The sequence below is a fragment of the Corapipo altera genome, unplaced genomic scaffold (genome assembly GCF_003945725.1).
Source record: "Corapipo altera isolate COAL_440 unplaced genomic scaffold, ASM394572v1 44, whole genome shotgun sequence".
In the NCBI taxonomy this organism is placed as follows: domain Eukaryota; kingdom Metazoa; phylum Chordata; class Aves; order Passeriformes; family Pipridae; genus Corapipo; species Corapipo altera.
This window is the reverse complement of record NW_020884880.1, coordinates 6898054-6922631: the sequence shown is the minus strand read 5'-3', so window position 1 is coordinate 6922631 and position 24578 is coordinate 6898054. Positions and strand designations below refer to the sequence as shown.

Here is a 24578-nt window from a genome sequence, read left to right as displayed (position 1 = left end):
GACAAACGAATTCCTCCTTTAATTTTAGAGTTCTTAAAAAAATTATTCTTCATTTAAGTCTTAAACTGGATGTTGTTATGAACAAAATGTTTTGGGATTAGGCTGTTGACAGATAGCAATGGAGAACAACACTGCTAAAGGAAGGGTAGCAAGTTTCACCCTGTGTTTTTACACGTTCTGTGTAAGTTTACTTCATGATGAAATCATTGCTTTGTATAAAATATAGGTCTGTACAACAGCACATTATGTGTAATATTCAAGCCCTTTTACTATCCAGATATAGATATATTTATACAAAGAAAATGTGCATGCAGTAATGTATTATACCTTCATGAATTTGCTACAGATGGTAGCAGTCCTTCTGCTTGCCTTATATCTGGGTGTTGGCTTCAGAGGAACTCCAGACAGGGTCTGTGGGTCGAGTCCTTTCTGATATTGATAAGCGTGACTTTCCCCAGTAGCTGAGGTGTTGAAGCCATTCATCTAAATACACATAAGATTGTTTGCCTTTCAAGTTTGGAGGTAGTTATCTGTAAGTAATCACTCGGGATGAAATCTTGGCCTTTGGTCACTTCTTAATAAGATCATTAGTAAGGCAGAGTGCCCTTACTTTAATAGGGTTGAGACTCTGTTCTGAGGTTAAGTAAAATGAATTTCCCATCAGGAAGAAAGAAGTGATGAGGAGCTGGTTGTTTAAAATGTCATTTTGTTAATTTGAATGTGTTGGTAGCTTGGTATGCTGCACTAAGATTAGATTGTATAAATAAGCAACACTGCTCTCCTTAAAAGAAAGTGTATTGAAAACATAATATCAAATCCAGTTTAGCAAAACAGTGTATGTTTAAAATCTGCTTTAATAGATGCACTGTAGAATGAATGTCACACTAAAATGAAAAGTGACGGGTGGAGGGTTTTCAGTGATGATACAAGAACTGCTTTGAACATTTGAAATTTTATTGTTGGAATAAGTCTGTCATCTTCAGCCACACTTAAGATTGTTTGAAAGGTTGAGTAACCTTCAAGAAAGACCCCCAAAAATGCAGTAAGTATTTTTATCAGGCTATCTTTTTTTCCTTTTTGCCTCTAAAACTGTAAACTTACAGATAAAGCTTAGCTTGGTGACTGTGTCAGGGGACTGCCCGAGGAAGGCTTTAAATTTTACAGCTACATTATCTTTCTGGCCGTAGTAAAGATAAAGATCTAATATAAAATCACTTTGGACTGTAATGCTTTCCCTAAATGAAATGAAGGTGTTAACCTACTTGATTTGATACACTTTACCCTCGCTTATAAAGCTGGGAGAAAGGTGAGGTAAACTCTAATTAAAACTACAGCACTGATGCCTTCTAGCACTGTGCCCTGTACCTTGCTAGGACTGTACAGTAAGCAAAATAAAACGTACCTCGCAGTAGAGGCAGCAGGCTGGAGCCGTGTTCAGTGAAAGTAATTTAATTAGTGTTGATCATGACTCCAGATGATGGTGATTTGATAAGGAATAATTTAGTACTTAACAGCCTTTTACATGCACCAACTCCATGTGGGAAGGTAAAGCAAATTGCACAAAATGAATGTGCTGCTTTCACTTGTGCCTGTGCCAGTGAGCTGGAAAACTGCCTGTTAGCAGACGTTCAGGCTCTCAGCGCTGTGATGAAATACCCAGCCAGTTCTCCGCACAGGGCTGTGGTGTGGGAGTCTCTGTACTCCCGTTATTTAAAAATAAATAAGGGAAGTAATTTTTCATAACAGATTAACTCTGAGGAAGTAGCAAAGTAAAAATAAAAAAATAAAAAAAAGTAGAGCAGCATGTGGCCTTTGTGCAAATATGTGATACTGGCCTTAAAAAAGAGTCTTGTTGCATTTGTGTTTTAATTTTCTGATTCAAGTCAAAAAGATTGCCTACCTTTGCATCAGAACCACTGTCCCAGAGTTGTGGAGCCCGCCATACACATTAAATGTGTGGTGTATGTTATTTGACCAAGACATGCAAAGGAGAGTCAGCAGTAAAAGTTCACTAGCAACGTCCTGGAACAAACTACTGGATGTCAGCCTGCTTTGCGATTACAGTGGAAAGCTGACAGGGCTGTATTTTGCCATATTTTTCCATATTTGAGAATATTTTTTCAAGAAGTCCATGTGGTCTTTTTTTTACTGGAAATTCAGTTTTATTCAGGAAGAATTTTTTTCTTGTGATGTTCATCACTTCTCATCTCTGTTTCCTAAGTTACTGTGGTGTGAGTATGCATTTGCGTACCTGTTTTACTGTCTGCTTCTCCTTTCTAATCTTTCCACATAACTCATTACTATCCACCAAATATAATAGCTGAATAGCAGTTTTAGAGAGAATTCTTGTAAGTTTTATGAAAATATGTGTCAAAATAACAGTGTTATGTTGCAGATCTCTCAGCTGAAAGGCAGTAGTAGAAGCTGTCATATAATAGGATATGAGAGCGTCTCTTTGGGAATGAGTTCTGTGAACATTGCCCAACCATGAGAAAACCCATGACAAGAGTCTGGAATCCAGATCTTACAATGCCAGAATTTATTGATTCTGATGCTCACTTCTAACACAGTGTTTCATTTATCTCCCCACCGGACACAGGCATGTGTATGCAGGTGCATTAGTATCAGAAAATATACAGTCTGTAACAAATTGTCCTTCCTAAGTTCAGGTGCGAGAGAAAAGGGCAAGATGCTACTTGACAGTATATAATAATGGCCTGATTTTGTGCCGAGATTCTCTATCAGGAACTGAGTTTTCATGGAGATGCAAGTGTCTGTGTCAGTCTAGAATGTGATGTTCAAACTATGGTGTTTTGGTGACAACATCAAAAATCAGTGATAAAATTGATCTCCGAATTCTAGGCATCTCAGAGTTCAAAAATTTATTTTCAACCTCATTTTATTTAAAACTTAACACGTGTGTTTTCAGGCTCTTACATATCTGTCTTTTAGTCCTTTGTCCTCGTAACCACTTAGGTTTGTCAATGTCAGGTGAACTTTGAATTTTCTTCTACTTTAATTTTGGTTAAGGTTGGATATGAGAGAAGGAAAGTTGTCTGGCTAAAACTAATTTGCTGGTTAACCTTGTCTTTACCTTTGGCCTTTTTATTAATACAGACCAACTTGTACTTCTAATTAATGCTGAATTTCTGTCACATCCCCTCTGGATTTTTTTTTTTAGCTTTTAAAAAATATGATTTATTTTTTTTTCAATTTGTGTCTCTATCACATCTACTACTGACTTTGATGAAGCCAGGATTTTGTCTTGTGTATTTCTAAGAAAAATTACTGAAGCCAATTCTTCTGAAAATTTTTTCAGATGTTACTTATAATTAAAGGCGCATGTAATCATCCACTTTCAAGAGTTCCACTGCAAATTTTCAGGCATTTTGTGAGACAAAAAAGATTCCTGATCTTATATTTGAGGCTGATATATGAGAACTTTATTTTGTAGTCACTTGTGTGGCATTTTTTAAAGTGAACTGTGATTGCATTTATAGCTAAAAGCTACCTCACTGATATTACTTAGAAACATTTGGTGCCTGGGAAGTATTTTGCCTCTGACAACATTTACAGTAGTTAAGCCAAATATAAGTGGGCTGTTATTTTCCTGCTAATGAGATGGGATGCTGGCCATCATTCTATTAAACAGTAAAAGTGAAAATAGCCAATGCAGAGGATCTCTGATGTCTGTTTTTCAGTTGACACCCAAAGAAATATTTGAAATGTTTATCTCCTATATTGTTTTTAGTATTACAATGGTTTAATTAATTATGTGTTTAATTAGAAGTGTCTAGCTTACTTGAGAGAGCTAATTGTTAATATTGTACTTGGGTTTTAATTACATTTTCTTTCTCTTTCCAGTGGCTTTTCATGGTCTCCCTGTGAAAATCAAGAAGGAACCCCATAGCCCATGTTCGGAACTTGGCTCCACTTGCAGTCAAGAGCAGCCATTCAAGTTCAGTTATGGGGAAAAGTGCCTGTACAATGTCAGGTAAAGCAATCCAGGAGCATGTTTGCAGTGAGAACTGCTGATTTGAATGAGGAATGACTAAAGAGTAATAAAACCATAATAGAGATCTTATAAAACTTACCTCTTCAGCAGATAACAGACTGATGAGATAATGCATTTAGCTGATGAACACTGATGGATTTGTTTACAGTTGTATCAAACACTTACATAATCATTTTAAAGCAGTGTTTTTCATCAAAATGGATATTCTCCATTCCTCCTCCATGGGACATAGCCAGAGTTTAAAAACCCAGGGTGCAAGCGTGAAATAGAAGGAAGGAGTGTCTTGTTTTCTGCAAGTTGTAGTGAAAGTACTTTCAAAATGCATTAGGCATATTAGGATAGAGAGAACTGTGTAACAGGCGAGAGACTGGCAGGTCTGAGCAACACATTATGTATTTGACAAGTTTTGTGTATATTCATGAGTGATTACAATTCCAAACAGTATTTCATTAGGCTCTGCATCTTTGGTATTTATTCAAAAGCAAGTTGTCTTATTTTATAGGCATAGATATTAGAAGCTTTTTTTATATGTAGGTGCTGGAGGGGCTTGTTACTTCTTCATTCTTTATTGACTTTCTTTTGGTTGCATTTTCATGTCACTCTTTCCTTTAGTGTCAACAGTGAAGGATTTCTTACTGACATACTACCAAAACTGTTAGCACTTAAAGTGTTTACATTTAACTTTCTGGATATGAAGAGGGAAAAAAAAAAAGAAAAAGACTGGCACCTCTGCCAGTCATAAAGGAGTGATTTTGGTTTAAAACTCAAATTAACCCACTGATGGATCTGATGGGCACTAGAGAACCTGACATAGGAAATGATGCAAGCTTGCGCTTACTATATGCCTAATGTCTGCATTTTTCCTGTTTAGAAAGAGGGATGATCAAAGTGTTCTCAAGTCCTTTACTGGTTTGAAACACCTTTAAAAATATCATCTGTGTATTTGTAGGACCAGCAGTTTATTTTTGAGAGAGAGGAGTAAAAAAAACCCTGTCGGTAGAGGCTGCTGACATCCTAGTGTGGGTAGCTAAGCCAACATACCATTGTTTTTCTAGGTCAGATCCCTTCCCTCTAGCTGTATTGTTTTACTGTCTCACTTTGTGTTTTGGGCAAGCTTTAAAAAAAAAAGTCTTGGCAGGCGGTGCCAGCTCTTTGTGCTCTGGTCCAGGTGCTTCTACTTTTTGTATACCTCCTGTTAGAATGTCACTGTAAGACTGAATCTTTTAAAAATACATTTCTTTGCCCCAGAGAAGAAAATGCTGTGCTGAAACACTTGTCTCTAGCATGATTTGTTGTGTGCTCTTCTCAGTGTAAAGTAGAGAATTCCTCTGCTCCATACTGGTTAACAAGTTAATTATAATGAAAAGCTTATAAATGTTACACTTGGGGGGGGTGTTTCTGGATGTAGATTCTATGTTGTTTTTTGGTTGTTTTTATTCTGAAGCAATAACCTGACTTGCTTTTCCCTTGCCTTACTAATAGTGCCTATGATCAGAAACCACAAGTGGGAATGAGGCCCTCCAACCCACCGACGCCATCCAGCACTCCTGTGTCACCGCTGCACCATGCCTCCCCAAACTCAGCTCAGACTCCTAAACCTGACCGGGTTTTCCCTACCCATCTCCCTCCGTCCCAGTCCATTCAAGACAACAGCTTCCCTATGGACCACAGGTAAAACATGAAACACGTGAGGGACCCATGCAGCTGTTTCAGTTGTGGCTACAAGTCTCTTATATAGTTTATCCTAACTTTATTGCATGAACCTGTTTTTGTCTGCTCTGTTGTGTGATTGCTCTTGAACATTTAAAATTCCAGCAGTGTGTAAAGATATATACATATATGGTGAGAAACTCAACTTACCTTTTAAACATTATCAAATTAAGAAAGACTTGAAAAGAAAATCAGTTGTTGGGAGTGTGATTTGCATGCTTCTGCTCTAATAAAGGCTGTTACCTCCAAGGATTTGTGCAGATCACATCTGAAGGAGGTTGCTAAGGTTAATATTGCTGTTTTGTGCTCTGCTGAGATAGCTTTAAATACCACCCAAGGTTCTCTACAAGCTCTTCTGGAGGTGAAGAAACACTGAATAGACCCCTTCAGCTACCACAGTCACCATCATCTCTTTGGCTGTGGACTGTGGTCTAAGCATGCAGGCCTCCAGTGAAGCCAGGCAGCAGTTTTGATTACAGGATGATGGATAAATGAGTTTCTGTATATACATCAACGTCAAGCTGACAGGAGACTGAAATCTCCAGAAGCTAAATAGGTTTTGTGGAGAGAGCAGTAGTAAGATTTTTCAGATGACAGAAAATCTTGGTTTTTAAAGCAACTTGTAAATAGAATACGGAACCTGTATGTCAGCCCTAACTTGAGTATTTGTAGATATTTGTATACATCGTAGTGTAATTTCTGTACCCATAACACTTGCCCTGCACAAGCTTTGTAGGCTCTTCACAAGATTTCTGCTTTACTCCACCCCACCCCACCCCTGTCTTTGATATTCACGTTCTTTAGGGCATTTTGCACAAATACTTCCCTTCTGTAATAGAACATCACGTGTTCTTGTGAAGTCCAAAATTGCTGACTCAAGGAAAAAAAAATTATTTTTCTCCTTTTTTTTTTTAAAGTACAGTTGCAGTGGAAGGTATTTTCCCCTATTTTCTTATTTATTTTGAATCTTGTGTTTGAAGCAAACACGAGATTTATATTTTCATGAAATTCAAATCTTCCTGATTTACAGAGTGATATGCTACTACAATGAGTGTATTTAGAAAATGTCATTTAAACAAATGACTTACCTATGTGAATTCGTATGTGAATCTATATCTCAGGGCACATTTCTTTGGAACATGTGTTGGTGGCATAAGATAGCATTAGTATCTAGTCCATATAGCCCATACATCTTCATACAGAGCATGAATGTATGAATGATAAGTGGTCCTAACAAGTACCAACAGGAAACAAATCCACTTGTATAAACAAATGGCTTGATTCCATACAAAGCTTCCAGTACAACAAGTATTATTAACTTCCTTTGAGGCTTTGTGAGTGAGCCTGTTTCTTATTTTATCTTCAAGTTGCAATTTTCTGATTCACTCCTTGACAGTTCTTAATGATAATTTCTGCTTCTTTTTTTGGCTAATGAAAAAAGGAAAAGAGGGAAATGAATGCAGTGCCAGTCAGCCTAACTGTTTCATAATACATTTGAGTTTCTAAGTTTATTTTCTGCAGGTGTAGGTGGAATTGCAAAACCCAATGTAGCAGTGCAGTACTCCTTCTACTGCAAAAATTATATTATTTACAGCAACATTTAGAAAATAAATTTTGTCTCCACTACGACATTGTAATGGTTTCTATCTCTGTAGTTTCCACAGTATTTGTAATTAAACTATGAGAGCAAACATTTGTCAGACCAAGTTACAGCAGTATTATGACAGATGGTAGTAGAGTTTAAATTGTTTCAGAAACATATACTACCTGTGAGTTGATAGCCAAGGGTTGTATTGCTTATGCAGTCAAACCCCTGCATTGTTCCTCACTCACAGAGTTTTCTCTAAAAGTCTGGTTTCACTTGCATGAACCAAAGTTGGTACAAATTCAAAGTCTGGAAAACTCAGGTCTTCATTTTTTTCAGTGTGACAGTGAGAAGCTTCCAGAGAAAGGCACAGGTTACTTTTTTTTTTATTTTAAGTGTATCTTGTTTACAATATGCTATAACAGGAGTAGTAAGCAGTTTCTTGCAAGAATGTTGCTCTGCTGTTGGTTAGTGCAGACACAGAGTGGTGGTTACTACTGTGGTAATCTGCAAGAAGACTTCATGCAGTTCATCAGGGCATGGTGGGAAAATAGCATCCTTGTATTCTTCTGTATGCTTGTATTCTTCTGTATGCTTCTGAACCTGCAGATATCCAAGTGATTACATTCAGGCCTTTTTGGTAGGGTAGATGGGATTTAGGGAAGAAACAACAAGCGCAGGTTCTTCATTTCATTGCATGTAAATGAAGTTAATTTAAAACTGAATTGTCTGAGTTTATGCCTACTGAAGAGGATTTGGGAGTAGTGAATGGCAGTGTGGCTTGTATGGATTACTACTTTCATGTAGAAATGACTAAGGGAAAAAGTTAAGGCAGGAGGGTAATTCTTTCTCTTGGCAAAAATTTGTACCCTTTCCTCTTCCTGGGACATTCCCTTTCCATTACAGCTGAAGTGCAGTGCCAACCTTGCCAGCTAGATCTCTCGTGGCACTATCCCTGAGAGGACAGAACAGTGGACTTTTACCCTGGAGTGTTTCCAAATGTTAGAGCAGACAATACTCTATTCAAAATGTGTTTATTGTGGTCAGGAATGGTTTTTGTGTAACAGTAAAATGGGTAAGAATAAATTAGAGTACCAGCAATATGTTGGTAACACTTGTGAAAGAGCAGAAAACTCTACCTACGCCTCCTTCATGTTATTGTGGTAGAATGTCAGTCTTTCTACTATTTTGCAGCTGGTGCATTTCCTGTTTGTCTCTTCTGTTGAGAGAAGATAATGAAAGCAAAGAGGATGTGGTGGGAACAGGTCTTAGAGCTGGTATTAATAGGTGGGATTCTTGTTTCTTTGCTTGTTGCTGTTCTGCCATGCAAGTGATCCTGATGGGAGCATTTGGCATGATCATAAGCAAAATGTTCATTACTGAGAAAGTGTTGCAGCCACTAATAATGACCATTTGGGAAATGAAATGTAGCTCAAGTCCTTTACATGACCTCTCTAACTTGTGTCCTAGATTTCGCCGCCAGCTCTCTGAACCTTGCAATTCTTTCCCACCTTTGCCTCCAATGCCAAGGGAAGGACGTCCAATATATCAGCGCCAGATGTCTGAACCAAACATCCCTTTCCCGCCTCAAGGTTTTAAGCAGGAGTACCACGATCCAGTTTATGAACACAACGCTATGGTTGGCAGTGCAGCCAGTCAAAATTTCCCCCCTCCTCTGATGATTAAACAGGAACCTAGGGATTTTGCATATGATTCAGGTAGGTGAGACTCTCCTTTAGTTCTGCATAGTAAAGGAATAAATGAGTCCAAGCCAGTGCTATTGATATTTTGGTTGTATGACTTGAAACTTGCTCTTTTGATGCTTAAGTCTCACAAATTATGTCTGAGCTAGCTTAAAAAGTAGTAAGATTGCTACGTAGTACCATGTGACTTGTGCCACCATTGCTTGCTCTTTAAAGGATTTCATTTTCTAGAACTCTTATGTCCAGAAAGTGCACAGGTTAAAGAAGCTGGAGAAGAAAGTCAAGGGTACAAAACTGAGCTTTGTTAAGAGGGAACTTGTTTTGTACTGTCTTGTCTCTGACCTCTGAATTTGTGTGCTTCATTTTACAAGCTCTTTCATTTGTCTGCCAGAAAGAGAGGACTCTTTCTCCTCTTGCTTGCTTTACTTTAAATCAGGACGAACTCCACTGAAGTGGGGTTTATACAGCTATAAAACCAATGAGGGAGAAGAATCGGCCAAATTGGTGTCAGCTTCTCAGTTTGTGCATACTGCTGTGTTTTGTGGAGGTACATAATCTGTGATGCCAGGTTGCTGATGTAGAGAATACACTGTTGCTATTAATAATGTTTATTATGATTGCACTTATAAGGCAACTGGAATGGAGCCTTATTGCTCTACAGACAGTACAAAACAGAGGAAGGTAGTGGCAGAGCCTGCTTTCAATAACTTCTGATCAAAACAGAAAAGATAAGCAATAGAAAGGACAGAAAAATAAATCAAGGGAATAACATTGTAAATGTTTGACACGATTTAAACATAATATTTATATTATGCTTGGGAAAAGAGAGAGAATTAGGGACGCAACAAATGAGTTTAGTAATGAGTACCAAGTAACAAGGAGAAGAAAGCTGGAAAGAAGGAAACTACAAAACTAGTATGGAGAAATTAAAACACATAGAAGTGGGCTAGGTGAGGTAAATAGTTGATTGGTATGGACCCAAGACAATGTGATCAAAACATGTTTTTCAGTTTTAGTGTGATTTCTGCAACTCCTCTTCAGTTTCTGCCTCTGTCCTGCTTCACGTATGCCACAGTGTTGAAAAGGAAGGATTTCAGCGTGTCCCAGCTGTGTTTCTGGAGGAGGATAGATTGCTTTTGTACACATGCATGCTGAGTTGTGCAGTGGGAACGGGTGCCCCTGTCTGACTTTTGTCTGACTCCCTCTTGTTTTGGGTGCTGCTGTACACCCAGGGCTCTCCTGCTGGTTCAGCCTCTGGCAAGATGCTTTTTTTGCAGTTTATTTCCCAAAGGCTACATGGCAGCTGAGTTGAAGTCTCCTTTGAAATTTTAGCTCCTGACAAACTATCTTGCAATTTGATACAGTGTAGAACAGTTTTTTATTGTCTTTTCTGTAGCTAATTTCACATTATTTAGTGGGGTATTTTGTATTAGCATTAATGTAAAGTGCTTGTTATAGAGTTGATCTTGATTTTAGAACAGGGGAATTTGGAAAGTAGAGATGCTTTTTGCTTTCTTAATCTTGACAAACAAAGAACCAGTCCTTAGGTAAATTTGAGTTAGGCTTATGCAGGAAAGGGACCAGGGCTAAAATACTTCTCCAAGTTGAAATGTAAGACAGGACAAAAAGGAATTCACATTACAAGGATCAGATCTAGAACTCAACCCGTTCATTGATGAAGGATCTGAGATATGTGGCTTTGACAGTTGTGTGTCTCTAATCTTACAGAGCAGCATGGGAGAGATTGCCTAGTTAATGTGGCAGTGGATAATAAATGGGGGACTGGAATTTCAGGCACTGCCAGTCCCTTGCAACCTTCACAAGCATTGTTACTCATTCTGCTAAATTAAAGTCAAAAAAAAGGCCCTTTAAACGTACTTCATATTTGGCTTGGAAGTAGGATCTTCTTATTGCATACTGTTACTTTAAATCTGGGTTGGCTGCTAGCATTCATCTTTCTTTGGAATATTCTTTATGGAAAAAAAACAGTAAATTTAATTCTGAAAGGAAGATGTACAAACTTTTATCCACTCCTGTCATGCCTGGTTTTTTTGTGCCATCAAGAACAACAATTCCACTTTATAGTAATGATGTTCAAGCAAAATTGTTGTTTCTTCTGTAGATGAATGATTAGTTTTTAAAAATGTAATAGCTGTGTAACAAGTGGTCATGAAAAATTAATCTGTTGGTATCAGGAAGTACTTTTATTGGCCTCAGAATCACTGCATTTAAGTTGACACATCTGTACACTCCATAAATTGCAGTCAACAACTGTGGTCTGTTGATATTTTGTCTTGTTACCATCTGTTCTCTAGGAACCATCATTTTCCATCCTTGCTAAGAGTACATTAAATAACCCCTTAGGAAACATAATGTATTTGACACTAAATCATTGATTTCATTTTTCACCTATGGATGTTCAGGGATGAGGAATGCCTTGGTGAAAAGTCTTTTTTTGCATGGTATTTTATTGCAGCTCAGATAAAAATATAGAAACATATTTAAAAAGTTCATTGTAATGCACCAGGATGTTCCTTTTGGGATGTGTTTGAAAGAGCCTCATAAAAGTTTGTTGGTTTTATGCACTATTCTTTTATACTTTGAGGGAAGCTGGTGAATGAAAACTCTATTAAAACATGACATTAATTATGACATGGGAAATGGCAGATCAATTAGTTGTAATTGTAATTGCAGGTATGTAATTTCTATTGCAGAATGTTTGAGATAATGGATAAAGAAAAATGTCAACAGAGTCGAGTCTCTTCCTTATCCATCCACACTTCTAGAAGTCACAGTGCATCATGTATGTTCAGTCAGACATTTTCTGCCACAGTTAGTGGGTTTTTTTTTCATGGCTGACAGTTGGATATATTTAGTACTTGGTAGTATATCTAGCAACTTTATGCACAAAGATGCAGCCAAGGATGTATTGAGATTTTGCATCATTAATGAATATACTCCAAAAAGCTTCCCAAAATCTTTGTTTACAAGGCCTAATAGTGGGCATTCCTGTACAGCTAGCACTTCTAGAATTCGGTAATGTATTCAGGTACTTAAATAAAAAGGCCAAATTTGATATACTTAGTCTATTCTGGGCTTTATTTTTAAGCAGGATCTTCACAGGCTTGATCCTTCCTACATAATGTAGTGTGTGCAAATATACTAAGATATGACTTTAGTTATGTGTGTATGAATTAATCCTAAAGTTTTAAAATGACAAATTATTAAATTTACGTCTCATATTTTGTTTTGCCAACTTAAAATAGTTATTTTGGTTGGGAAATTTTTGTGAGCATGTCTTTGGAAACTGAAATTTGTCATACAGTGGTGTTAGAGATAAGTAGAGGAGGAATTATGGCTTGCATATGCTTCTTACTGATAGCCAGGAATTTCTGTGTTGAAATCTAGATAGATTCAGTATTTCCCAGGCAGGTTAGAGGCATTAGCAGAGTTGTTCTCACAGTTTCATTTCACAGTAGCCTCACGATTAATAAGCTTGAATGGACCTTAGAAAATTTGGATTCTCTCCCTGTCAGAAAATTTTCATCCAAGGTACTAGTCACATCACTTAAAAAACAAACTCTACAGACAAAATTATTAGCCTCCATGTCTAGCTTTCTGAAAAGCTCATCCCTGTATTCTTTAAGCCTCACAAGCAATAAATACCTTGTGTTGGCATGTGAGAATGGATGGGAAACTGCCCCTCTGTTGAGAGACAAGCGTAGGCAGAGAGACACATCAGATATATATACCTGTTTATTTTGGGTACCCAGTTAGAACTGGATAATTTTTAAAGCACATTATGTACTACATGTGTTCAAAGCATAGCTGCTAGGGACTTTCTTTGTATTTGTAGGTGAAGAAGTATGGGAACATCAGATTAGGATCTCAGTGTAGGCACAATAAAAATAAGAAGTGCATAATACCAAAAATCTGACAGAAATAATGTGGCTACTTTGGAAAACCTCATTGGGGGTTGAATGGGCTTTGTTGGGTCCTAAAATTGACCGTTCAGATGTATTATCTTTTCCTTTCTTGAGAACTTCTGCTTCATTAAGTACACAACTTCCAGCCCCTGTAACAAATGAAGCAGGGCCTCCACCTGCAAAACTGTTTACAGCATGGCTCTCCCTTCCCCAAACAGTTTTGACCTGTGCACTCAAGGCAACAGTGCCAAAGCAAAAGGCTGTATCATAATTCATTTGCAGCAAAGGTGCTGTATCAGGTTTGTGCAGGAAGTTTTGAATTGTGACACATTAACTTTTTAAGTTTGCTCTTATATGGAATGTTGTTAGCATTCTAATGATCGGGAACAGAATAAAATGCATAAGTCCTTTCAAATACATGATGTGGTGTTTCTTGAAAGCAAGTCAACGCATATATATGTGGGAAAAGGTCCCTATAGCACATTCTTTTCTAGGCACCAGCTGAAATATTCTTAAATTTGGAAGTTTGCAGAATAGCATAAGGGAAAAAGCGTTCAATTGAAATTTCAAGGGGAAAAAAGAATTATTTCTTTAGAGTATATATTTTTGCAGATTCCCTTCCTTTTTTCCATTTCTTTTTTAAACAACAATTGGATATTCTATTGTACTTTTGAAGGCAAAGTTTAGACATTTGGAGACGTTAATATGAAGAGAAAAAGGAAATCTTAGCCATCAGTCAGTCAGTGCAGGTTTGCTTTTTCCAGGATATTGTCTAGTGCATTGACCAATGCAGCATTTAAAGTGACACAACTCATGGTGCTTCTACTACTGTCTTTGATTATACTGGTTAATTTTTGTACAGTGCTCTGAAAACATAAAGAGCTGTGTGAGTGCTAAGTATTATTACTATAATTTTTCCCCTAGGAGTTTATTTCACAGACAAATACACTTCACAGTGAAGAAATGTTTCTTGATCATAAGCCTAAATTTTCTCTTTGATCAGTTCCACTCCCTTGCTCCTAGCTACACCTCTTCATAAACAATTTCTTGATATTAACGTACCACCTCTAAATCTCTGTAGATGGTTTGCATGGATGCTCTGTCAGTGTGGCTCGTTGAGATCTTGGATCTTGTTTATAAATCCTCCAGCTGCATAATCTTTTCCTCTAATTTTCTCTGGGTTTCCTTTCCTTTTCTTTTTGTTACTGTTGTTGTGTCAGGCTGCAAAAATTTGCAGTATTTTTGAACACAGTTTTATAAAATGCTCTGTGAAACAGAACTTACTCCATCCTTTTCCTGGATATGGTGCTTTAGTATAGACATCACAAAACTGCATCTCCTTATGGCCTTAAAAAAATTCTTTTACGCAGAGGTACAATTGTTCTGAATGAAAATCCGGATGGCAAAAAGGCAAGAAGGGAGAAGGGATGGGATTTTGCTCTTCAGTTTAAGAAGTCTCCCCTCCTCATTTTTAGATTTGCAGTTTTCCCTGTGGTTTAAAATATTTCATCCTTGTGTTTCAGGAGCTTGTCTTTGCTGTGCTGCTTCAGTGAATGAGTATGGATTTTGTTCGGTAGTTAAGCTGCACTGCACTTTGTACTTGCTCTAAAAATATGTAAACAAATCTGCCTTTGGATGGTATGATCGTAGACAATAAGAGCTTCTGAGGGGGGAACTTGGAAAACCTGGACTTTAGAACTTTGCTATGAAAGGCAGAATTTTAACTTTTTACTTGCTTCCAATCTAGCTGATTTTCTCTATTCACTAATTCTGTCTGTAGTTAGAATAGAATTCATTTTGTAATGTTATCTTCATGGACAAAGGAAAACCTGAATACCAAGTTAATGGGAGTGTATAGGCAGGAGACTGTACATGTATTTTTGCTTTCAAAGCAGACAATATGATCTGAAAAATTGTCCTGCAGTCCCTGTTTTTCAAAGAAATGGATAAATATCCTGTAAATCTACAGTTACAGTAAGTGGCACTGGCTAATGATTTGATTTGAGGATTGAGAGCGCAGTCTGGATTTACTCTTTGTGCATTAACGCAGGTCAAATGGACACAGGCTGCATTTTAAATCAGTAATGGAAGGCTGAAGCCTGCCTTAAACCAATCACATCAGCCTTGCCCAAGACCGATTGATCCCGAGAGACTGAGCACTGTGAGCATAGCTTTTATATGAATGGACTCTGTGCAGCCTGAAGTTTCATTCATAAAATGGATGCTGAAGGAAAAAAAAAAAAAAAAGCCAACCCACACACGCCAAACCCTGGAATGTCCATTTATGTGAAGCTGAAGGGTGTAGTGTTCCCTCAGCTGCTGCCTTTGCCAGTTGCCTTAAAGTAATGATTAATGCTGCTTGGCCCTGCCTGCCTGCAACCTGACACCATTTATGGCCTTGGTGTGTTTCTAATGTATAGTGAATGAGAAGGCTACATTCTCAAATCAGAAACATAAACAGGAACTGGTTGGTCTGAATTCCATTCAAATATGTCACTTCAGCCGTGCAGTGTTTGTCCAACTTCAATTTTACAGGCAGGAGATGGGGTGGGGGAGAAAAAGCAACACAGACATTTTTGCAGTAAGATTACCAACAAAAGGAGTAAGAGGAAAAGAAAATACTGCTGTCTTTTGTTGAATTCAAAAGAGAGTGATGTTTAAGATATATTTTACAGTTACTGGGGTTAATAAAAGCAAATACATGATTTTAAAGTATGCTCAAAAGATCAGCTCCATGTGGAATTTCAATTCAGAACTGAATGTATGAGCCTTTGTTTGCCTGTTCTGCTGTATAAAAAGTTACACATCGCCTAGACAGGCTGTTGACATCTGGTCTCACAGAATGCATTAGATGTTGTCATAGATCTAAAAACCAAAGTTGTGGAAAGGAAGCTGTTTGCTTAAGATTTTTTTTCTCTGTGTTTGTAATAATTCCACTTAGACATGAACTGGTGGGGCCAAATCTAATTCTCTGGTAGATTTTTGTCAAGGGAGGTATAAGAAATTAAACTTAACAAATTTTAGTTAGCTATTTTCTCGGAGGAAGTGTTTGTGTATATCTAAGAGTGCAGATACTTGTAGATTTTCTTTTTCCCTGATTGCTGGTGCAAAGGCTGGTGACAGAGAAAATGATGAATAGAACCTTCCATCCTGAATGTTTTTAAATTGCATCATGATTTGGAAAAGATTCCTTAATTTTTAGATTGATTTTTAGAGTAGATGTTGTCTGTTTTCACCCATGTAATTTCAGTGCATCTACGTTTCTAATGCTGAACCTGCTACTGAAAAAATAATGCTGCCTTTTGTATTACCAGGACTCATTGTCATTACGTAGCTTCTGAGGGGATAGTGCTTTTAAAGGTGGTTGAACTAAAACTTGATCCACCAGCATTTGAGTGGTGGAAGACACTTAAGCAATTCCTGTATAAGGACATTGTAATTAGTTCAAGTATTTCTACCCCAATGTCTCATTTTGGGGAGACTTATGAGTTTTAATCTAAGTGTATTCTGCAGCTGTAAAAAATTCTAGGTTTCATGATCCAAAACAATCATTTGGTACTTCTCCCTGCAAAACATAGTGATACCTGGTGCTGCCTTCACCACTTGTTACACTCTAGTTTGAAGAATTGCCTTTTTTGCCTAAAAGGTCCTGTTTTCTGGTCATTTCAGTATTACTCTTCATCCTTGAGCTGGTCAGAGCTTCTCAGTGGGAAACAGCTGCTTTCCACCAGACGGCTAAATATGTTTCAGTGGTGGATGAAGCGCTCCTTTGTAAACAGTTTGTCAGTGCTCTTAAAAATCCATGAACAGAAAAGTTACTTGCAGTGTGATTGTGATGTTTTAAGTTTGATGCCAAAAGTATGATGCGTTCTAGCTTGAACATTTTATTTTTAAAAGGCTACTTTTTTCTCTGCACTTGGTAAAAATCTGTCCCGCTGCATCAAACAGCCGAGAAGTGCAAGTAAGCATTTTGTGAAGCTCTGTAAGGCACCAAAGGGATGACTCGTGTGTTCTCAGAGTGTGTAGCACAGGGTCAGGTTGACGTGTGTGACACCTGGGAGCCAGGTTTGTCCCAGCTGCCTGAGAGGCTTGTGTGTGCCCGTCTGTACCCAACAGCACAAAGGTAAAGAATCTGTGTGTGCTGCATTTCTTGTCTGTGGGAACACAAGGGACACATGTAAGTCTATCTGTATAGATATACAAACTCTGAATTGATGAAATAGGAGCCAAAACTCACATAATTACTTTTCAGACCAAAAGAAGAATTAAGGAGGACAGGGTGTAAGTTAAATTATGGGACTGCCATTGGAGTCACTTGAGAGTTTTGGGAAACAGCTCCTTTGAGAAGTTTCTTTTGGGAACCACTTTTAATATTATTTACTTGGTAATAAAGTGTAAATAGGAAAAGTAGGCAGGAAAACAGTAAGAAGGTTCCATTTTTAGTGTTATCACTTTAAGCATGTAGGGAAGTAGGCTTGTTTGATGAACTTGAGTGACTTGTTAACAAGCTCCCTGAATAAGGCAGCTGCTCTCAGTACACTGTAGTGTTCACCTGAGCTGCCATACGAAGAGTGACACCAGGCAGGTAGTTAACTTCTTACTCACCCTGTTTCAGATGGCACACGCCTTGTAAACCTCCGTCTCCACATCTCTCCCTCTGCACATGCACATATGTAATGCAGCACCTCTGTATCACACTGTGCTTTGTCCTGTGCACATGGGTAGTGCCCTGCGCCTCCAGATCTTCAGGTATTGTTGATAAAGTGAACTAAAAAGCAATTCAGAGTTAGAGTGTTACATAACAACCTGTCCTTCAGTTAGGAAGGCTGTGTAGGGTCGGAAACAAGAACAGCTGAAGAATAAATCCTGGTTCAGGTTTTAGTTCCTGCTTTGCTCTGCTTTATTCAGAAGACAGTCACTTCACCTTGTAGAAGACAGTCAGTCACTTCATCCCTTTGCCTGCAAAAGCTCTGTGTTCCCTATGTCTAGCCTGATTAGGACACAGGCTGAAATTCTGGTTTTTTTCTGTGCTAGGTGAGATTGTGGGTCTGAAGTCTAGTCCTTATCTCCTAAAAACAATCAGAAAAGACAATTTAAGGATTCCTTACCTACTTTGAGTTATGCAGGACTGAGAATACCTAGCCCTTCCTCTTCTTCTCTTCTCTCTTTTTTTTTTCCTATTCTATTATCATTCTGACATGATAATTAATATGAAATACTACCTTACTAAGGGACCACTCAAGTGTCTTACTTGATAATGAAACTTAGAACCTGTGACTGCTAAATTCAATAGCAGATTTTTCTTGTCCTGACAAAGTCTGTTTGGGCTTTTTCTGCTTGGATGTACTTTGATGAAGGCACAGCAGAGCTTATTTTCAGTATTTTCCTCTGTGATAGTCCTAGATGAGAAAGCATTTCTGCAGTGTCTAGATTACATGTAATGTTAAAACAGCATGTATTAGGAAAAAAATGGTTTCATGGTATGGTCATTGTTTTAAGATGACTGCTACATTTCTGTTAATAAGAGGAGCAATGAAGACTGACCTCTAAGTACTCCAAATTAATAGTAACAGATAAGCAATTTTTTTATGTTTCCATCTTTTTGTTAGTTTTGGGGCTTTTTTAAAAGGGATCCAACCTTACAATGGGAATTACTTCATTAACAGTCTAAAATGAGCTCGTTGTTTGTCCTAAATCCAGACACATTTTTCTTCAAACACTAAAAATTGATAACAGGTCATAAATCAGTCACCTCAAACACTTGGATCTTACCCTGGGAGTATTTTATGTCTGCTTCTGTCTTATTTGTTGTCTTGAAACAATGGTTTAAGGAGAAGAAAACATATAATTGCTCTGTAATTTCTGCACTAAAATGTTTTCTTTTGAAGTAGCTCCACTTAGCCTGTAAAAATACTTCTGGGTCTTAGTCAAGCATTTAGTACAATTTAAAACTGCAATACTAAATTTCATTGGTTGGACTTTTTATTAGATAAGGTAGAAATGAAAGCAGCAGGCAATTTAATTAGCAGTAATTTTTCTGGGCAAGTCATTACTTTGATGAACTTCAGAGCAATGTTTATGGCTCCTAATTAACCATGTTAGTCATTTGATTGAATAATCACTTTGGAAATGTTTCTACAATTTGATTAGAGTCTGACCCACTCTGATAGTCATAAATTAACTGATAGCACTTTAGGATAACAAGACTCTAGTTACTTTACGAGAAATAAACTCTTCCTTGCTGTATTTGTCGGTCTTCTGTGGGCTGTTTAAGCACAAGCTGACCAGAAGATTAAGTAATGTTGGTACAAACAATGCTTGCCTTAAAGAGACTCCAGATGTTAATTATACTTGACTTAGGAGCTTGGGGGATAAAACCCTGAATTGGCTAAAAAGACAACTTCTTGAATGCATGCATAATTCTTTATTCTGTATACTCTGCTGTATCGCTCTGCAGGAGTGGAGTTCATGAGTCAAAAAGAGCTTTGCTGCCAATACTAGAGAATTTTTACCTAAAATAGAAAATAGCATCTGTTTCAGTTCTACAACTTCCTCTTTTTTACGTAGATTTTTCCATTCTCCTTAAAATGCAGTCTTCTTGGAAACATGAATGATTCCTTGCAGGTGAACCACTGCTTGTAGCCTTGACTTCTAGTCTGTAGAGCTATACTTGACTCGGGTGATCACTGAGTCACTGATTCCTGTGGTTGCTCAGAATAGCTGCCTGAGACACTGGAGATTGTCAAAGCCTGAGGAGGCAGGCACTGAGCATTTCATTGAGAGAGGAGGTAATGAGGAGTTTGGCACAGATGTGCAAGAGAGACCATGGGCTTTTAGAGGAAACTTTTTATTACTGCCCTGTGTTTCACTTGTTTTGTGAAGTCAGTGTAAAACCTCATTTTCTTATCCTGCCAAATCTTTGATACTCATCACTAGTCAGTGAACAGTGAAATTTGGAATCACAGTCTGAAAGGGTCTGTAGGCAGTGTTGGAAAAATAATGTCTGCTCTTTCGACCTCTGTTTGCATCTCTTTAAGAGTTACAAGTTACTGGTAACAGATTGCATAGCTTAGGGTAGGAGTTTATCACAAGATCAAATAGACTTTGTTAAGCAAAACTTTTGATATCCAAGAAGTGGGTTAAACCCAGTCTAGAAGGGCAGACTGTTTGCAAGTTCCTGTGCACAGGATGTGGCTACCTGGGGACAGTGCAAGACACAGGGAAAAAAAGGAGACATTTACAGAACACCATTTTCATTAGTTCTGTTTGGTTTTTCTCATTCTTGCAGATTTGAGTAGAGGTGGAGAATAGCAAATAAATATTGGTTTTACTTAGAATATGCGCAGTAATTTTTTGGGGCAAGGTGTCATTTTTGTTTGAGGATGTGCAAGTGGAGAGTGACATAGATACATCTAAATTCGTAGATAAAATGCTTAGCAATCACAGAAAATTTCATTAACCCTTTAAATCCTTCACCAGAGTCTAAAAAGCAATATCCTAATCTAAATTCACTTTGACATGCCTTGAGTTAATGCAGAGTTTACAGGTCTCCAATGTGATTGGCAGGCTTTTCAGTACAGTTGATTAAAAATGTTGAGTTGAATTAGTTACAAAGATAGATATACAAGCATAGGGTTTAAAATATTTGTGGTCTGTGGTGTGGATTTTTTGGTCTGCAAATGGTCTAAAATGAAATTGCCATGGGAGTCAGCTTTTTAGCAAAGTTTATTACAAAAGGGTTTGAGTTCAAGTGCCTATGTTAGATATGGTCTAGGATCCTCATATCGTGATCTTCTCTTTTACCGTGCCTTGTGTGTACTCTTCTGAAATGCTGACTGTTTGTTGACAGGTTCCTTCTCGCTGTAACTTGCATCCTTTTTTGTTGCTCTTCGGCCTGCAGCCTGTCTCATTGATAACCTGCACACTTTTAATTCCAGACAGTCTTTTGACTTGCATTGTCGTGTTCTCCTTTCAGAAGTGCCTAGCTGCCACTCCATTTACATGAGGCAAGAAGGCTTCCTGGCTCACCCAAACAGAACAGAAGTTAAGTTTTCTATTATGTATCACTTTTGTATGAGAGAAATGTAAAAAATTAAAAAGCCTGGGGATTTGGGGTTCACTGGTTTAATTCTGCTTCTGGGAAGACTCACATCATCTTTCATTCTGTTTCCAGTCTTGAGTTTCTGATGCACTGATTTTTTAGTAGCTTCTTTTAGTACCATGGGTTGATCAGAGTAGAAGCAATTATATTATAAACTTACTCTGCTTTTAAAGGCCTCTAGCAGTTGAAAGAAAGAGATGCTTAAAAACTTCCGTTTCAGCCATTCTGCTCAAGTGATATTTTCCAGGCTATTGGTGTGACAAGCTCAGTTTAACTGTCTTAAGTAATCCATTTTATACTTTAAATTCAGTGGAAATTTTTTGCTTTTTCTTTTGTTATTATTTTTGCAATATTTTGTTGCATTTTAGGCTCAAAATTGAGATTAGTACCAAACCTCCCAGTGATTTCAGTAGTGCAGAGCTTAGGTAATTGTCAAAATTAATAATTCTGAGTACAAGCACTTTATATGTATTAAAAATAAGAAGGCCAACAGAAGACCACTGAAAGAGAAGTTATACCCTCCACTCCCCTGTTTTTGTGTATTTGTCTTGTCAATATATTATTTTTTGCTTGTTTGTTTAGGGTTTATTTGTTTTTCTTCCAAGAGTCAAATTTCACAAACTTTTGAGGAATTTTGTTTTGAGATTGATGAGAATCCAGATAGATGTGTGACTCAGAGCCTTCTAGTAAGACTTCATTCACTAGTGAAAAGACATAACTGGAAAGATAACACATCTGGCTAAAAGCCCAGCTGCTTCTGGGGTGAAATAAAGGCAGAAAAAAAAAGAAATAGAAGGTATTGTCAAATAAGAAAGGTGAAACAGGAGATGGAAATTTCTAACAGTCTTAGTATTTGAAATTATATGAAGTATAGAAGCTTGATAAGGGAGTTGAAAGACATCAGGGAAAAATCCACACACTGCAGGGCTAATGCCAACAGGTTTTGAGCTTTAATCATTGCACAGATAGGGGAAAGCCAATCTTAGCCATGTTATGCACTCATAGGAGGTTGACGGTGGCAAAATTGTTATGAATGACATAGAAAATCAGTGATGTTTGCTAAATATTTGTTTTCTGTATTTGAAAATCAGTCAACATGATTTTATGGAATAAAGGTCATGTCAAATCTGATTCTATTCTAAAGATGCTTGTATCATATAGTTAGACTTTCTATGTCATTCAGTTTGCCTCTGCATTACATTCTGATTAAGAAGTTAGCACAAAGCAATATCAATAAAGTACACATTAAATACATTAAGACCTGGCCAACTGACAGATCTAGAAGTGGCTGTCACTAAGCAATCATCTCTGAATGGATTGTTTCTGTTATAGTTCTATAAGAGTTGATATCAGGAGTGTTGCTATTCAACATTTTCAGTAAAGATACGGAACAAAGTTAATAGATAACTTTATGGCACAAAGATAGAGTGGTAAATAACAGGCAGGACAGGGCAGTCACACAAAGCATTTTGAATTGTTTGGTAATCTGGGCACATTAAACAAAATGTTTTTTTAATATGCAATTTTAGGCCTCTGGAACTGGGAAGCAGTATATTAGAAAAAATGATTTTGAGATGGGCCTCCCCATCCTCAGGTTGACAGTGGGAGACCAGCCCAACTAAACACTGCAACATTATGACGAAAAAACCTTCTGTAGTACTTACACAGTCGAAAGAAGGGTCAGAGAGTGGCAGGAGAGGAGGAGATGTTTTGTCTCACTAAGTAGCGCTGGTGAGAGAGCACCAGTACTGGTATGCAGCACAGTTCTGATAAAGGGAAACATTAACATAGTAGGGAATAGTAGGAGTGTGTACAAAAGAATGTGCCAGAAAGACCGCTGGGTTACATAGAGTATCTTCTAATGAAAAAAAAAATTCACAAAATTATCCTAATTGGAAGAAACATCAAGGGCAGTGTGTGGTGGTGACTTCTGTGAGTGCGAGGAGGAAATGCCAAGTAATACTTCTTTAGTCTTGCAGGGAGAAGACCTGCAGGAACTAATGGTTAAAAGTCAAAACCATGCTGGTTCAAACAAAAAATGAGACAAACATTTTAGAACAAATCATAGAAAAAAATGGGTGCTTATTCATTTTTGCAGGTAGAGATTAACAGTCTTTTGGGAAAACACACATTAATTAAACACCCCTGTACTGAGGCTAGAATATTGTGATTGGACAGTGTGTAAAGGATGTGGGATATTAATCTGATTCCTGGCATGATCTCTTCTTTCTTCATGCATCTTTTATATAAACACCTCTCTCTTTTTAACTTACAGGCTGTATGTATGAAAAGGGACCTAGGCAGTTTTATGATGACACTTGCGTTGTTCCAGAGAAGTTTGACGGTATGTATGACACATCTCTCTTTTTCTTGTGTAGGGAGATGAAAACGAAAGAGATGAGGGACTTTTCTCTGTTGCTGATCAAAAAAGCCCAGTAACATTCCAATTTAGGATTCCTTAATACACCGTTTGCGGTGTGCCCAACCAAAGCTGACCTTTGTCTCTTGAAACCAAAGTCTCCTCTTCAATAGGATGTCATTCGACTTTTACCAGCAAAAGATACTGTATCCAGAGTTGTGGCAGAGGAGCTCAGTTCCTGTACTGTTAAAAAAGTAATAGGAGGATTTCCATTTCACTGATGATCACATAGCACTTGTTGTTTGAGATTTAATGAAAGCTGTTCTTATAATTTACAAAACAGCAGAGAAAGCAGCAAGTTTGGTTTAATTGAGGATTAAGCTTCTTGTCTAGCTATCGCTGAAGGGATGAATAGTGGGGAGTGAGTGTATAGGGCATTTTTGGGTTTATGTCAATGTATTTCCACTAGGTTAAATGCACTAGTGGTTTATTTTTCAGTGGGATTGATAACAAATCAATGCTCTTTTCACAACACTACCGATTACAACAGATTTTTTTTTTTTAAGAGTAATTCTGACATCAATTAAAATGTATTGGTCCAAATTATCTTCAGTTACTCTGACGTAAAATCAGTTTCCTGAAGTAACTCAGTTGGTTTCAGATTTATTTCATTATAAGCAAAGTGGATGGACACTGTATTTCTTGCCAGTTAACGCTGTTAGTCTGCAGCTTTGGAAAGTAATTTGGAGACAAGCTATTTAAATTTGCTAGAGTGGCTTTTTGTTAGTGTATATATGTTACTGTAGTGTTGTTAGTATAGCTTTTGTGTTAGTGTATTTCTTTTAATGGTGCTTTATTTATTTTAGCAGGAAACATCAGATACTTCCTGATAAACTTGTGAACAACTCTCTGACCATAGCTAAAAGTAGAGCTGGAGAATTGGCATTTTTCTCCTGCTTTATTTTGTTTGTTTTCCCCTGAGAATCAATTATGGATTACAAAATTATTGTGTGTCTAGCAGCATTTGTTGTGTATGCTGAAGACTTGGAGACTCTGAAATGAAAGTAACCCAAATAATTGCACATTCTTCAAACAGTATCACATGTATTTTGGGGTTAGTAAGAAATAGATAATTTTAAACAATATTAAACCTAACAGAAAATTGCTTAAGCCAATACT

At 37.5% G+C, this 24578-nt stretch overlaps 1 protein-coding gene across 6 annotated transcripts in view; it reads left to right on the top strand.

The window, feature by feature from the left end:
• The window catches only part of ETV1 (ETS variant 1), a 65892-nt gene that overhangs the window by 29691 nt on the left and 11623 nt on the right, over nt 1-24578 (top strand). For 4 of the 6 annotated variants that reach the window (XM_027639084.1, XM_027639082.1, XM_027639086.1 and 1 more), the window contains 5 exons: nt 3865-3994; nt 5498-5686; nt 8781-9028; nt 20915-20983; nt 23316-23384. In XM_027639084.1, the coding sequence (XP_027494885.1) occupies nt 3865-3994; nt 5498-5686; nt 8781-9028; nt 20915-20983; nt 23316-23384 (705 nt within the window). Of the gene's footprint in view, nt 1-1865; nt 2232-3864; nt 3995-5497; nt 5687-8780; nt 9029-20914; nt 20984-23315; nt 23385-24578 lie in introns of those variants that run through there. The other 2 variants (XM_027639087.1, XM_027639085.1) reach the window with 2 other exon arrangements.